The 14,309-nt window shown below is 40.6% G+C and overlaps 1 protein-coding gene across 1 annotated transcript; it reads right to left on the reverse strand.

The window, feature by feature from the left end:
• Positions 1–388: 388 nt before the first annotated feature.
• LOC104513601 (kinesin-like protein KIF13B) lies at positions 389–13,446 on the reverse strand (the record flags this gene model as incomplete). The annotated part of the gene is made up of 8 exons (XM_010157013.1): positions 389–601; positions 5,408–5,519; positions 5,955–6,067; positions 8,337–8,471; positions 10,374–10,461; positions 10,953–11,148; positions 11,797–11,889; positions 13,386–13,446. Coding segments are annotated over 8 exons (1,011 nt in total), but the record flags the coding sequence as incomplete, so codon positions are not given.
• Positions 13,447–14,309: the final 863 nt, after the last annotated feature.

Genomic DNA, 14,309 nt, shown 5'->3' on the forward strand with positions numbered 1-14,309 from the left:
AACCCAAACCGTTCTATGATTATTTAACTGAATTCAGAGCTTGCAGGATGTAGCCACACTGAATCCTTAAAACACAGGGGCAAAGCTCTGCTTATACACTGCACATTCCTGATATTCCACCCTTATTCCTACTTCCATGTCCTCTAGCTTTTGATGTGCACCTCGCAATAAACCCAAGATTGCTCAACAAGGTATGCAAACAGGACCTGGTACCCCATGGATCACCCGTGTTTCAGGACTGACATACAGAAAAATGGAAAAGAAGTGATACAAAGCGAGATTTCTCGTGTAGTAATTCTCAGTGACGTTCATTTTCGAGAGCCAGGTAAGAAAGTCCTGACAATGGGGTTTACAGGACTTACTGGCTAGGCAAGACTAAGATTTGTACCTCTGCTTTTGTGAGCTGTTCTCGCAGCTTCTCCACTTCCTCACGAAGCTCCCGGATAATGCGAGCGTTGGGGTCTTCGTTCACCACGGCATGATTAACGATGTTCTTGGCCCGGTCTGCGTACCTCAGGGTTGAAAGGGTCTCATCATAGTTGTCGGCTGCTGGGCTTACCGTTGCTACCATGGCAGTCTTGCTGTTACCACCAAGGCTATCCTGGAAAGTGGTAGAAGTTAGGAAATGAAACCAGAAGGCTTCTTGCATTTTACCCAGTCAGTGAACTTAGGCAAGGAATAATAACAAGGCTGGGAGTAGATGGAGCAACTCTTAACAGAAGCATTTTTGTCAGAGCCCCTCAGTTCAAAATTACTGTTTTAAGCTGTGGAAGTCAAGGAAAGTTGTTTCTTCCAACTTTTTTTTTTTTTTTAAAGCACATTTAGGAAATGCCATTCTTGGCTTCCAGAATGAGTTTTAGTTTAAACAGGAATGAAACCAGTCCCTTTTCTGGGGCCTTACGGTGCCCAGTAAATGCTTCAAAGGTTTACTTCTATGTTTTCTGCTTAGGTTTATAAACCAGAAATAGGCACTTGAGCATCAGACTTCCCAGATACTACTGAAGGAGGTCGGGAGAGATCATGATAAATTCAGAATATCTCATATTAAAGACTGGAAGCAAGACATCTCCTGTAAGTATTTAATTTAAAGATCTCCTCATAAATAATATAATTGATTTTATTCTTATAGACATTTCAGAATAGGGCCCTTCCCTTCCCCCCACTGACACAGCTCTCAAATCTAAATCGAGTTATGCAAGAAATTACCCTTTTGGAATTTGGTTGACAGGGAAGAAGGGCGTGAAACCACATTCCTGCAAGGCAGTCTGGCGGGGGAGCAGGGGAAGGAAGGAAGGAAGGAAGCGTTCAATCTTTCTATTGATCGCAAAACTGTGGTTTACAACTTTGGCCAGTCTAAAAGATAAGATATTCTGGTTTAAATTTTGCGGCAAATCTTTTTGTTTGTTTGTTTGTTTGATTGGGGTTTTTTTTGGGGTGGTGTTGTTGTTTTTTACCCAATATCCCTTTCAGAGACGAACCATGCTATTAACTTTCATCTTCAATAACCCATGAAATCTAGGTCAGCCAGGGCCATTAGAACAATCTGACTACATTAGCTGCTTGTCTAACCGTTTCAATTACACAGCACACACATAGCTTTCCCTAGCAATCATTAAAACGCCCCTTGAAGTATTTCCTTAAGACTCTCTTTTTGGCTGCGTGATGCCTAAAATAGTTTGACAGCAGTCTGGCTGCTTCAGTGGCCAGACAAGGCTTGACCACCCAGCCTGACGTTGCTTTGCTGCTGCACTGGTAGCTCTCTGCTAACTCTGGTCAGGGCAAAGGGCTGCGAGCTCTCTGGGGAGAGTAGAACTTCGTTTGTACAGTGTTCAGCACAGCGAGGTACACCTCAACAGCTAGAACTTGCAGGTGAAAGTATTTATAGGGATGTCAGCTGAAGAGGAGACCCTTCTGACTGATAGCGTGGATGTTTTTTCCTCATCTGAGGAGCAGCCCATGTTTACTCCAATAAATACGTGGCTTGGGAGGATCCACTCTGTAACACAGAAATGTTTTTCCAGAGCATCTACAGTGAACTTTGAAAAGACTAACGAGAGCACGTGACTCATTCAATGGGATTTATGGCTTTACAGAAGCTAGGACTTTTCTTCAATACACCAATGGTTTTCAAAAATTAGGAACGACACTGCAATGCAATCCCTGTTCTGTATAAAAAGATGAAGGGGAGCTGGCCAGGTACTCCGCTTCCAAATCAAACCTTAACAGCTTGCACTTTGGGAACCTCCTTCACTGCACTAATTAGCTTCAAAATAGGATTAATTCATTATTTGAATTGCATCTGGGCTGTAGAGGCAGCTGAGAACGCTGTTACAGTGATACACCGTAATCCACAATACACCCATTGTAAACTGGGTGAAGTTCCTCTCGTACTGTGGCTATTCAAGCCCAATGCCAGACTGTCCGATACAGTTTTATACATAAAACTATTGGGCTGATTTCACTAGTTTCTTTAATGTGAAGCAAGAAAGGTAGACAAATAGTAAACCAACCTCTCATTAGTGAAGACAGCATCTGCAAATTACCCTGGAAAGGCTGCGCTTGTGTTTGATAGAGACACAGAGTGGAAATAAATTTCTAGGACTAAAGTAGCACAGTATTCTCCAGCACCAAGACTACTGTGAAAAGAACTGAAAATTTAAAGATTCATAGTTATATTTTGAAAAGCAGCCATCAGTAAAACATACAGGGCTTCTGATTAAAATGGGAAAAGGAGATATTTGTATCAGTAGAACCAGATATAACCAAGAAGCTGAAGAGTTGACAAGCTGTTTTGCATCCCACACACCACCTGACACCACTCTTCAAGCCTCCTCTTGAAGATATTTTGCAATAATATTTTTCACCTGGTACTTTCACCTAAAGATCCTCAACAAAATTAAACACAAAGTGTTAGAACTTGAGGCCTCCTGAACAGTTTGAGTTTCTCAGATTTGTGGAGAGACTCTATAGAGATATTCCTGGTGTTAGAACACATTTACTCCGCTTTGGCATCATAATTCAAAGCTGAAATCTGGAGAGAAAGATAGCCCAGCATCTCATGGCTTCTACAAACAGGCCTCTTTAAATGAAGAACTCCCTCCTTTGATCTTTAATTAAAAAAATGTTTAAATTTTCCCCTTTCAAAATAAAGCATCTCTTCAATGAGCTTGTTTGTAAAAACTCCAAAAGCCCCAAACCTTTTGTTTGCACTTAACATAGCTGGATGTTAAAGACACAAAGAAGGTTGGCTTGAAAGAAGACAGAACAAAAGTGTGCTTCTATGCATGAGCTAAAGCATGCGCTGTGTATGGCCATCGTCACCGTAGCTACAATGCATCAGACAGGTGCTAAACAGGAATTTCAGTCTGCTTGCTGAATTTGTTTAGAAATGGAACAGCAGAACTAATTCTAACAACAACGCTAGAAACGCGTTAGGAAAGTTTCCACTCTGCTTGCTCGGGCTATTACAGCCACATCGGGAACCGAGGCACACATGCCATCGGAGCAAACTGAAGCAAGCTGCATGCTGGTTTTGTTCCCATCTTTGCAGACAGCCAAAAAGCACTTGCTTAATTAGCGTAAAAACTCAGTGTAAATATACAGAGGCAAAAATATATTTAACCCCTAAGAAAGTCTTCGGGCAAGGAACACTGTAATGAGTATTTATTTTACTTGTAGAACAGCACAGACACCATTTCTGTTATGCCACTCTGATTTTGATGCAGCCCTCATGACTGTATTATTTGATGTCCAGTATCTCTGATGTTTACACTGGGGAGAAGAAATAAATCGTTTCACAGTAGTCGTGCTAAAAGGTCCATTAAAGGCACTGAGAAAAATGGAGGCTTTGGGGGTCAAAGGGACCCAAAATGAGTAGAGATGAGTACAGATTTTATTTTACTTAAACACTGAAGTCAACTTCATTTCCAAATCTCCTCAAGGAAAAAGTCTGTTTTAAACTCCACACCTCTACTACCTACAAGTAACTACTACTTTCCACATCTGCAGTTAAACCAGAGGGACGTCAAATGCAAACAACATTTTAAAACGTTGCCGAGAATGGGTGAAGAAGCAAAGCAGAGTATTCAAGACAACAAAATCTGGCCAGAACACCTACAAAAGTGAGGACAGAAAAAGTCTGGCAGTGCCAAAAATCAGTTTCTTCCCATATGATATTTTTTCTACTAAGAAATATCTTAGTTGATCCTTGGTAACAATAATCCAGAGCACAAGTTAAAAAAGGAAACTTGGTAAGTTAGCATTTCTATGAGACATGCTTACGAAGCATCCTGGCCAGCGAATGATGGAAGAGAAAAATTTTAACAAAATGACAGGTTACAAAAATGAAACTGAAGGCACAGAATCACAGAATGGTTTGGGTTGGAAGGGACCTTAAAGATCATCCAGTTCCAACCCCCCTGCCATGGGCAGGGACACCTTCCACTAGACCAGGCTGCTCCAAGCCTCATCCAGCCTGACACAAGTCAGCTACATATGACACCGAATTCAATAATCCTTCAAAGTCCAAGGCGACCAAGACCACTCAAGCTGTACCAGACAAGATAAGAAAAAGGCAAGTCACCTTTACTAGCAGATGAGTTTTTTACAGATAAAAGTGGCTATGTTTGTGCTTGCCACTGCATCAGCGAACGGGAGAAATCCAGATGACAGCTACACCTACGGTCTAGCTCACATTCCTAAGACATTTTGTCATCAGGCTATCATGCTTTATGGTCACTCTATGTAGGAAGTGGGAAGAACAACAAAAACAAAAGCTTGCCTTTTAATTTGCCATACATAAACCTCATACTTAACAACACTCTTTTCATTGAGACCTTACTAGACTGACGCCAGATTTCATCCAAGTGCTACCACGATACGCTGTTTTGTTTTCCCAAAAAGAGTCCTGTGTGGAACAGAAAAAGGTTTAACTGCTCCTTTCACATGAGCATGGTGTACAAAGTCTTCTGACCTGCTCCTCAGACTGTAACTGGGATAATGTCTTGCAATTATACTCTGGTGACGAAAGTAGAGCATATTAACAAATATATTGGACAATTAGGAAAAGGTAATAGTCTTAATCAAAATCTACAAAGCTAACTACATCAGTATGCAAAATTCAGCTGCATGTGGCAATAACCCAAATTAAATTAGCCCCCAGGTTGTGTGTGAAGCTGTATGTTTATGTATGAATAAGGAACTGACCCATAAAAGATAATGCTTTCTATAAATTCTTTCAGAGTTCCTTATTTTTTATGCCACTGCAGGTTGGCAGAAGACAAGGAACATATTTAGTCTGTAGAGATACTAATAGATGACATCCAGCATCAATGAATGGGACTCTTTGCCCCTTTTCCTCCCTTTTATTTCTGTTCAAAAAAACCAACACCCAGATCAGAGTACTTACTTTAAGTAACCAAGTGAGCACAGAATCACGATAAGGAACAAATTTGTTCTTGTTCTTGCCAGCAGCCTGATCTGCCAGGGCAGAAATAACCAGCCCAAGAGTTGTGAGGGATCTGCACACAGAACACAAGCAGGCATTAACAAGTGTAAATATTCATAAGTCAAATGCATATTTAGACAGTCACTTTCTCTCCGCAAATGAGGTCTGAGGAAAAAGTTCCCAGTACAGTTTTGATCATTCTTTTCTCACAGAAGCTCTACGCCCCGATTTCAATATATGCTTTCAGCCTTAATAATCATCTCTTCACAACGCAAACACGTGGTAGTTGCAGGAACACAAGTACAGAATGAAAAACACCAATCATTTTAAGTAGGAGAGATCTCATTCAAGCATCTAAGAGTACTGTATGTCAGAAAGAGAAGCAGCGAGAAGGGAAGCAGCACACCGGCTGCAAGAGCTTATACTGATTTTATCCTAGTTTACTAACTTGCTGTATATAGCAGTCATGGTTTTAATGATGAAAAGGAAAAGAAATAATCAGTCTTACTTGTTAATGTTGCTTCCTTCTTTCAGCCTGTCTCCTGCAGCACCAGTCTTAGTTGCCCTTTCACTACCTGCTAAGTCCACCAGACTCAGCTTGCCCACCTTCTCGCCCGACGTCTGCAGAAGGAACCAGAGAACAGGACTGTTAGTTCACTCAAATTAAGATTTTTTCAAACAAGAATCAAGATTCATTTCTTGGCTCTCTGCAGCTGTTCTAGTGTCTCTGAAAGTCATTGGACTTTTTTACAAGAGCCTGTAGTGACAGGACAAGGGGTAATGGGTACAAATTGAAAACAGGGAGGGTTAGATTAGATATCAGGAAGAAGTTCTTCACAGAGAGGGTGGTGAGGCACTGGAACAGGTTGCCCAGAGATGTTGTGGATGCCCCATCCCTGGATGTCTTCAAGGCCAGCCTGGATGTGGCTTTGAGCAACCTGGTCTAGTGGAAGGTGTCCCTGCCCATGGCAGGGGGGTTGGAACTAGGTGATCTTTAATGTCCCTTCCAACCCAAACCATTCTGTGATTCTATGATTCTATGACTTGAACGGTGTTCTGCGTTAACTCGCTAGCTGCTGCTTTGGGAACAGGAGGGTTTGGAGTCAGATACACTACTGTGTTCAAGATATCTCAGAAATCTCCAGAGGAGAGGACCGCAGGGCACACTGGTAGAATGTTAAACCAAGAAAAAAGCAGAGGTAGCCCAGGCCAAGGAGTCACAAAGCCATGGGGGTCTACAATCCCATCTTGACAACAGTCTTCTAAAAATCTCAGATTTTATACCAAGTTTCTTCTCTGCTTTTCAGAGACGAAAAATGAAGATGACAAGATGTTATTTACAAAAATGATTGCAATTGCAAAGTCTCCTGCATCCTTAACAGCTTCCTAGAAAGCAATCCAAGTTATACGAGTATTTAAACCCGTAACCCAGATTCTGTTACAAATCCTTTCATCTCATTTGACCCAAAATGACATTCTGAAACATTCTATGAATTGCATGACAACTTGAAGTGGAAGATCTAAGTCTTTGAGAACAGTTTGTTCTTCTGCAGCATCTATGACTACAGCACCTCAGTACCACAGTTGCAAAGTGCTGCGTTCCCCTAAATGAACAGGGTAATTAGAATCAATATGCTTTCAAAAATATTCCTCTAAGCCTCTCAAAATACAGTGTGATCATCAGGCCATACTGAAACGTGTCATTTCCAGGACTGAAAGGCAGATGGGAGAACAGAGAAACCTGTTCCAGAAGCTCACACCATGGTCACTGGAGGATGCAGAAAAGACAGACAACCTTGCATCCAGGCTGACCATGAGCACACAAAAAAATATGGATGATAAGCATGCAATACAGCCACAGCAAAAACAGAATGACCAGCTATGGCAAATCAAGGAGTTCAGCAAAGTGACTGCTGATTTGAAGTGCAAAGGGTAGTGACTGAGAAATGAGGAGGAAAAAAATCTAAATGCTCATTGTGCTTTAAATTGTATTCACTATTAAGGCACGCACACACCTTAGATGTGCTCTGTGGACACTCAGTATTTCTCCAGAGCTTTAAAGAATTGTCCAAGCACAGAATCTATCAACTAAGTTTAAAGATTTTTGCTATGGGAGACCTATTTCCATTTTAGATTTTCTGTGAGGGATTAAATAATACAACATAAATGTGTTTCCCACTCCCCTCCAAGGAATATTTACATATAATGATATTTAAATAAAAATACTTCACATTTAAATGTCTTTTAGATATTTTATATATACACATGAAAATATTAATTTATGTCATACAATGCAAAATTTTTGAAACGAGTACGTATTTCTGTTTATAAAGTTGAAGGTTTCATAGAATCACAGGATGGTTTGGGTTGGAAGGTACCTTAAAGATCATCTAGTTCCAACCCCCCTGCCATGGGCAGGGACACCTTCCACTATATATTTATACATATATACATGAAATAACCCCGTGAAGGAGTTTACCAGATGTATACTGAGGTGGTGGTGTCTTTTTCATCCGCCCATTCTATCTTTAGCTTCTGCTCCAAGTCTGTATTACACACAGTTGCTTAAAAAGAAATGTTCTTTACTTTAGATTCTAGGAGATCCTTCCTGCACCCTCCAGCAGGTCTACTGCAACTTGGGGCCTGCATTTTTGCTTTCTACCTCCAAAAATCACACTTCTCTTACAAACCTATTAAAGTTTGAAGTGTGCACGAGCACTGCGAGGACTTTAGACAAAGCCATAGCTAACCTGATCCAGTGCTAGCAGTGCACAAGAGCAGGAGACGACCGAATGACCTTCTGAAGTCCCTTCCAACCAATGTTAGTATGAAATATATTAAAGAAGCGACACAAGCTTAACATTCAGACCTTGTAACTTGTTTTACTTACCCCTGATTGTACATCATAGAGTGTGTGGGTGAGGATAATCTTGAAGACTGCATGGGACCGACTGCTCTCCTCATTCATGTTGGTTGCAGCCACTGTTCGAGATTTGTTGCCCTCAGACATCAAGGACTCGATGTCCTAGGTACAATTTTCACAGCCATAAGCATATCTGCATTAACAATCTTTTCAATTATGTACCACAACAATCTCATTTTAGTAAAATACAGCAAGTATTTTCCTCACAAAGTTTCCCACTGTTTATTCATAAAGTGTGAGAAATAACGATATTGTGATCTCCCCTTTAAAGACTAGAAATCACATGACATTGTCACATGCATATTCATCCACTACCTCTACCTAGATATTAAATTACCAACAGAAATAATGCACCTGGCTGCACACTGCAATACTCAAAAGGAAAGAAGAAAGTGAGGAAACAGCAATTTGTGTTTTAACACGGCAACACTGTAGTCTCAGCTGTCAAATGCACGTTCCTGAAATCTGTAATACTGACATAAACCTCAAAGTTTCATAAAACAGAACCACACAGAATGGGTCATTATGTTCCTCCTACAAATAAGAGCTTATAAAGTCTTCTGGTATGTTGAGATACTTTAAAATATGCAGCTCCCCTGCTTCAGTGTTTTACAGCAATCCTGTAAAATAGTTAAAACTTTAGAGCCTTGGGCTTTAACTTCTACTTAAGCATCTCTAGCTGGATGATGCTAAAAAAAAACCCAACAACCAAAACCAATCAAACAAAAGCACACCACAGACCACTGTGACTCTGCATGCTGTACCACAAAAAAGCTGCCAGGCAACATGTAAAGAAAAAGCACGCAATGTGTCCTGTCTTAACAGAAACCACCACGGAGCAGATGATGAATACCTGGAGGGGCTGCAGGAGGAAGGGCTGCACCATATTCCTGTTTTGCTTAAGATGGAAGAATTCCATCCTATATTTATATTCATTTCTCCCAAGGTACATTAATGCATTTTAAAGATTTGGGCTTTTTGTGAACACATATATTGACCCCACCTGGAGTGCTGCGTCCAGCTGTAGAACCCTCAACATCAGAAGGATATAGACTGGTTGGAGCGAGTCCAGAGGAGGCCACGGAGATGCTCCAAGGGCTGGAGCACTTCTGCTATGATGAAAGGCTGAGAGAGTTGGGCTTGTTCAGCCTGGAGAAGAGAAGGCTCCAGGGAGACCTTATTGCAGCCTTCCAGTGCCTGAAGGGGCTACAAGGAAGCTGGGGGGGACTTTTTACAAGGGTCTGTAGTGACAGGACAAGGGGTAACGGGTTTAAATTGAAAGTGGTGAGATTGAGATGGGACATCAGGAAGTTCTTCCCAGAGAGGGTGGGGAGCACTGGGACAGGTTGTCCAGAGAAGCTGTGGATGCCCCATCCCTGGATGTCTTCAAGGCCAGGCTGGATGGGGCTTGGAGCAACCTGGTCTAGTGGAAGGTGTCCCTGCCCATGGCAGGGGGGTTGGAACTCGATGATCTTTAAGGTCCCTTCCAACCCAAACCATTCTGGGATTCTATGATTCTATATAAACATTTGCTACCCAGCAAGCAAGTTCCATGCAATGTTCTCAAGTGTTTGCCTTTTCAACAACCTTTAGTTTGTAATTCCAGTGTGCCTGTGTGCTACCAGCATGTGGAATTACTGGGTAGCAGCATGACAGCCAAAAAGTGACAAAATGTGGTACTGAAAACCTGTGTCTCCTAAATCCCGGTTCTGTAATTAATCACAGAACACTATTCCTCATGGATATACCCTACACTCATCTTAAGTTTAGGAGGAAAGCTGTTAAATAGCTGAATTACTCCCAGAATTACTGAATAGTACAGGATGAAGATGAGTTTCTGCTCTCCCTGGTGATCACAATACAACAATCCTACAGCTCTCTTGCTCCAAAATCCATGTTACTGCCATGGCAATCAGGAGGAGATTAACAATTTTGTCCTGTTTAAGGGACAGCACCCTGGTGTTCAGGATGTCAACACAAGCCTTGCATAAAATTGATCCTTACCTTGTAGCTAGCAACAGCTAGTTTGGATAGGCCATCTACGTAAGGACCATAAACACTGTGTTCTCTAACTTTTAATGACTGACGGCTTCTGGGTGGGAAAAAAGAGTTATTTGTAAGCACATGACTGATTTAAGACAACATTTATAGAAAGTCAATTTCTCACTGACAGATCTCAAGCACGATGGTCTTACAAATACGTAACAAGGACGTATATATAATAAAGCACGTAACAAGGACTATACCAATTTCTCACTGACAGATCTCAAACACGATGGTCTTACAAATACCGTAATAAAGCACGTAACAAGGACTATAATGCAAACAAAAAAGCTTGATGTCTACACGTAAAATGCTGACATAGACATTTTTGTCACTATAAAAGCTAGCATTAGGGTGAGTTTACTCCAAGCTTCTAGTCTTTCATTTTAAATCAAAATAAAGTAGTAAGGACACCAAGATCAGGAATAAGCAAAAGCCATCCTACACAAATGCTTCAGATGGGATCCATTAAGGCAAACTGGTTATGGAAAGGAAGAGTGTACGACAGCATATTCCAGTGCTGTTTAATATGCTGTTTACACCCAAATCACCCTTCCTTTTGGGTCAAGAAGATCTCTGACTTTCTCATTGTAGATCTCCATGTAGGAGACTTCCACTTTGAAACTCTGCTCTTCATTCTCCTCTTTCTGTGCTCTTTCAAAGAGTCCACTGCAAAGTCTAGGGATTAATCCAGGCTGGTCAGCAGTACCCATCATTGTGTATGATTTTCCAGATCCTGTGTGATTGAATCTATGATTAGTGTACATGCCACACAGTTTCTTGCTGTGCGGAAGATGGAAAGGAAATAGAAGAAGGTAAAAAACCAATTTGCATTTCAATGAAAGGTATTCACACAGTCTTCTGTTTTAAAGCAACCAAAACACTATTTAGCTAAAGTCTATTTAATTAAAAGGAAAAGCAAAACAAGAAGTTTATTTCAAACTGACAGACAAGACTTTTTCAGGGAGGTCTTACTGCAGATGACAACCCACTGATACCCACATATTTGCCACCAGGAGAAAAATTATCTGCGCAGGCTTACTAATTTTCGCACATTACATTTAAAATGACTGTTAAAGGCTATTCCAACTACAGAGGCAGAAAATATGAGTGATGCACCGAACTCAAGGACAGTCATGATCATTCCAAACATGCTAGATTAGGTGTGAGAAATAAGGGTAGCCAGCACCAACCGACAATATCCTGTTTCTCATCCTTTCTACCTCCTATCTAATGGTACAAAAGCAAAAAACAATCCTTATCTACATTACAAAGTACTTCTCCTGAAACAGTGTCACAACAGCCGTGAAAAGAGCCTCCAGCCAGAACAGTTAACACCTTTTGGGCCAACAGTATTTTTTGCCTACGTCCAGAAGGGACTTACCAGTCTGCCCATAGGCAAAGATGCAAGCATTATAGCCTTCAAAGGCATTCTGAAGAATATTCTCCCCAAGGCACTTGAAAACAACATCTTGACCTAAGAAATAAAACACATAAGCTAACATTGTAATGAAGGAAGAGATTCTTTTTTCCTTGATTTGGATTCTTCAACAATAATGTAAAAGCAGTTAGTTTTTTCCTGCTGCTGCTGCCTAAATAGCATCCTATTTGCTTCCTCTACAAGAGCAAGACCATCAGCCAGTAGACGTGCTCCAGATTCATGCTACTATAAAAAATCAGAAGGCACGATTCTCACACACATACCCGTATGTGCTTCAAACAACATCCCATCAGTGGTCATACTCCAAAGGTTTATCCGCAGAAAATCTACTACCAACTGCAGAATTTAACCCACTGGTGAGTGACACCACCTCAAAATATACCCAACCTGTACATTTTAGCAACTGTCAGTTGATTTTAATCTAGGGCATTTAGTAGAGCCCTAGATAGTATCTTATGAGTATGCAATAAAATTCATACCATGAGGGTATTTTTGCAGAGAAGGAATCACAACTGTGCAGCAGAAATTGTAGTACAACATACGCATTACCAAAATACAGTGTTTATCACTTCTTTTGTAATTGAACTAAATCTGTAGGAACAGCTTTTCGGCTCCCTTTCCAAGCAGAGGAAGAAACACTTAGTATATTTGGGTATTATCTATTTAAACAAAACTTTGAGTTTCAGAATTTCTTTTACAAGCAGAGGAAATAAAATCTGAACAAGACAAGACAGAACTTTATGGACTGAAAAGTCCTCTCAACAAGTGTCACAGTTTTCTTTTGTCGCAGTTCCTCACTAAATTACAATTCAGTAGTTACTTCTTAGAGCATCTGAACTCTAAGAACATATGCACCTTCTATTTTTCCTGTGCTTTTTTTTTTAAATAAATGTAAACAAGCTTAACTGATTCCAAATTTTAAAAGGTAACAAGTATGAAATATCACGAGTGGCAAGTCCAAATAGATTTCATATTTTACCATAACTGTTTACCAAAATGTGCCATAATAATACATAGAAAACTCTTAATTAAATCCATTACACATTCTCACCAGACCATATAAATTCATGTGCCCCTATATTTAATTAGGCTTTTTTTAATACTCCATTATTAAGTTCTAATATGCCAACCTCCCATCAGCATGGTGAAACATGAAATTATATGTAATTTCATGTTTTTTTCATGTAATTTCCGCAATGTTCCTCAAATCCTGAAAAGAAATGGATTTGATGCTTTTAAAATGATGGACTTAGCACAGTATTTTAAATAAAGATGTAGACACGAGTAACCCGTTATCGTGATGGATTTCTCAGTTTCCTACACTGCAAACGGGTAGCAATGCCAATTGCTATTATCATCTTCAGAGACGGGAAACAGGAATGGCTGATGGTTTTCCCCGTTCTCGTGACAACACGCGGCCGAGCAGGGGAAGGCAGTCGTGCCATACGGTCTGTGCCCTGCAGCAACCGCCGCACTGTAATTAGATTGTTCACACTCGGAGACAACAAGCACAGAGCTACAGTCAATATTACCTGCATATTTTTCTTGGACAGATTCATCCATAGACCAAAAGCAGTGATCGTAAGCAAACACCTGTAGGAAAATAACCAGGACACCTTACACAAACTCGCCGTCAAATCAAACGTGTCATCCACATCTTGACAGTGCTCTACGATGCTGGCTAACACCACGCTCCGCGGGGCCATTCTGAACACAATACACATTCCCACAGAATCCCTTATTTTCTATGAGTTTGAGGTCTAAACAAACACCGCATCTCCTGACACACAACCCTGTTGCTTGCTTTTATTTGTTCCTTGGGTCCACTTTTTTGCTTTCTATTGCATGAATCCTATTCCATGCTCTCCGTGTGGCAACTGAGTGGATGTCAAGGAGCTCTTCTCATCCTCCTTTAAACCCATCCTTGCAATTTGTTTTTCACAAGATTTTATTTTGCAAACTGACAGATGTCCCCTGGCTGTTCCCGTCTACCATCTCCCAGTGTCTCTTGTCTGCATAAATTAAAAACATGCCTTAGGGTAAGAAGAACCTCTTTCCATACAAGAGGAGTACATATTTATATACTGCTGACAAACAGAAGCAGCCAGCATCAAAATCTAATAGTTGTACGAAACAATATAGAGCAAATTAGTTTCTTCATGAGAAGATTAGCACTACAATCTTTTTGAACAGAGAATTTTGTGGGAAGGCCATTTAAAGGTCCACAGGCACCTTTCACCATGAAAGCTGATCTCCAATAAGACAGTGAGTATTTTGGGACCTCAGGCTGCAAAAAACGGCCATTTGCAAAAACACTTCTGGATACATACTTGTAAGGAAAAAAAAAAAACCAAAGCAGGGTAATATCTGACTTACAATCACATTGGCAAAATTTACTCAGCAGGCTATAAGAAAAGGGAAGTGTAATGTGTCAATCTTTGGCTGTTTATTTCTTC

This window comes from Eurypyga helias, unplaced genomic scaffold, assembly GCF_000690775.1.
Source record: "Eurypyga helias isolate BGI_N326 unplaced genomic scaffold, ASM69077v1 scaffold9368, whole genome shotgun sequence".
Lineage (NCBI taxonomy): Eukaryota > Metazoa > Chordata > Aves > Eurypygiformes > Eurypygidae > Eurypyga > Eurypyga helias.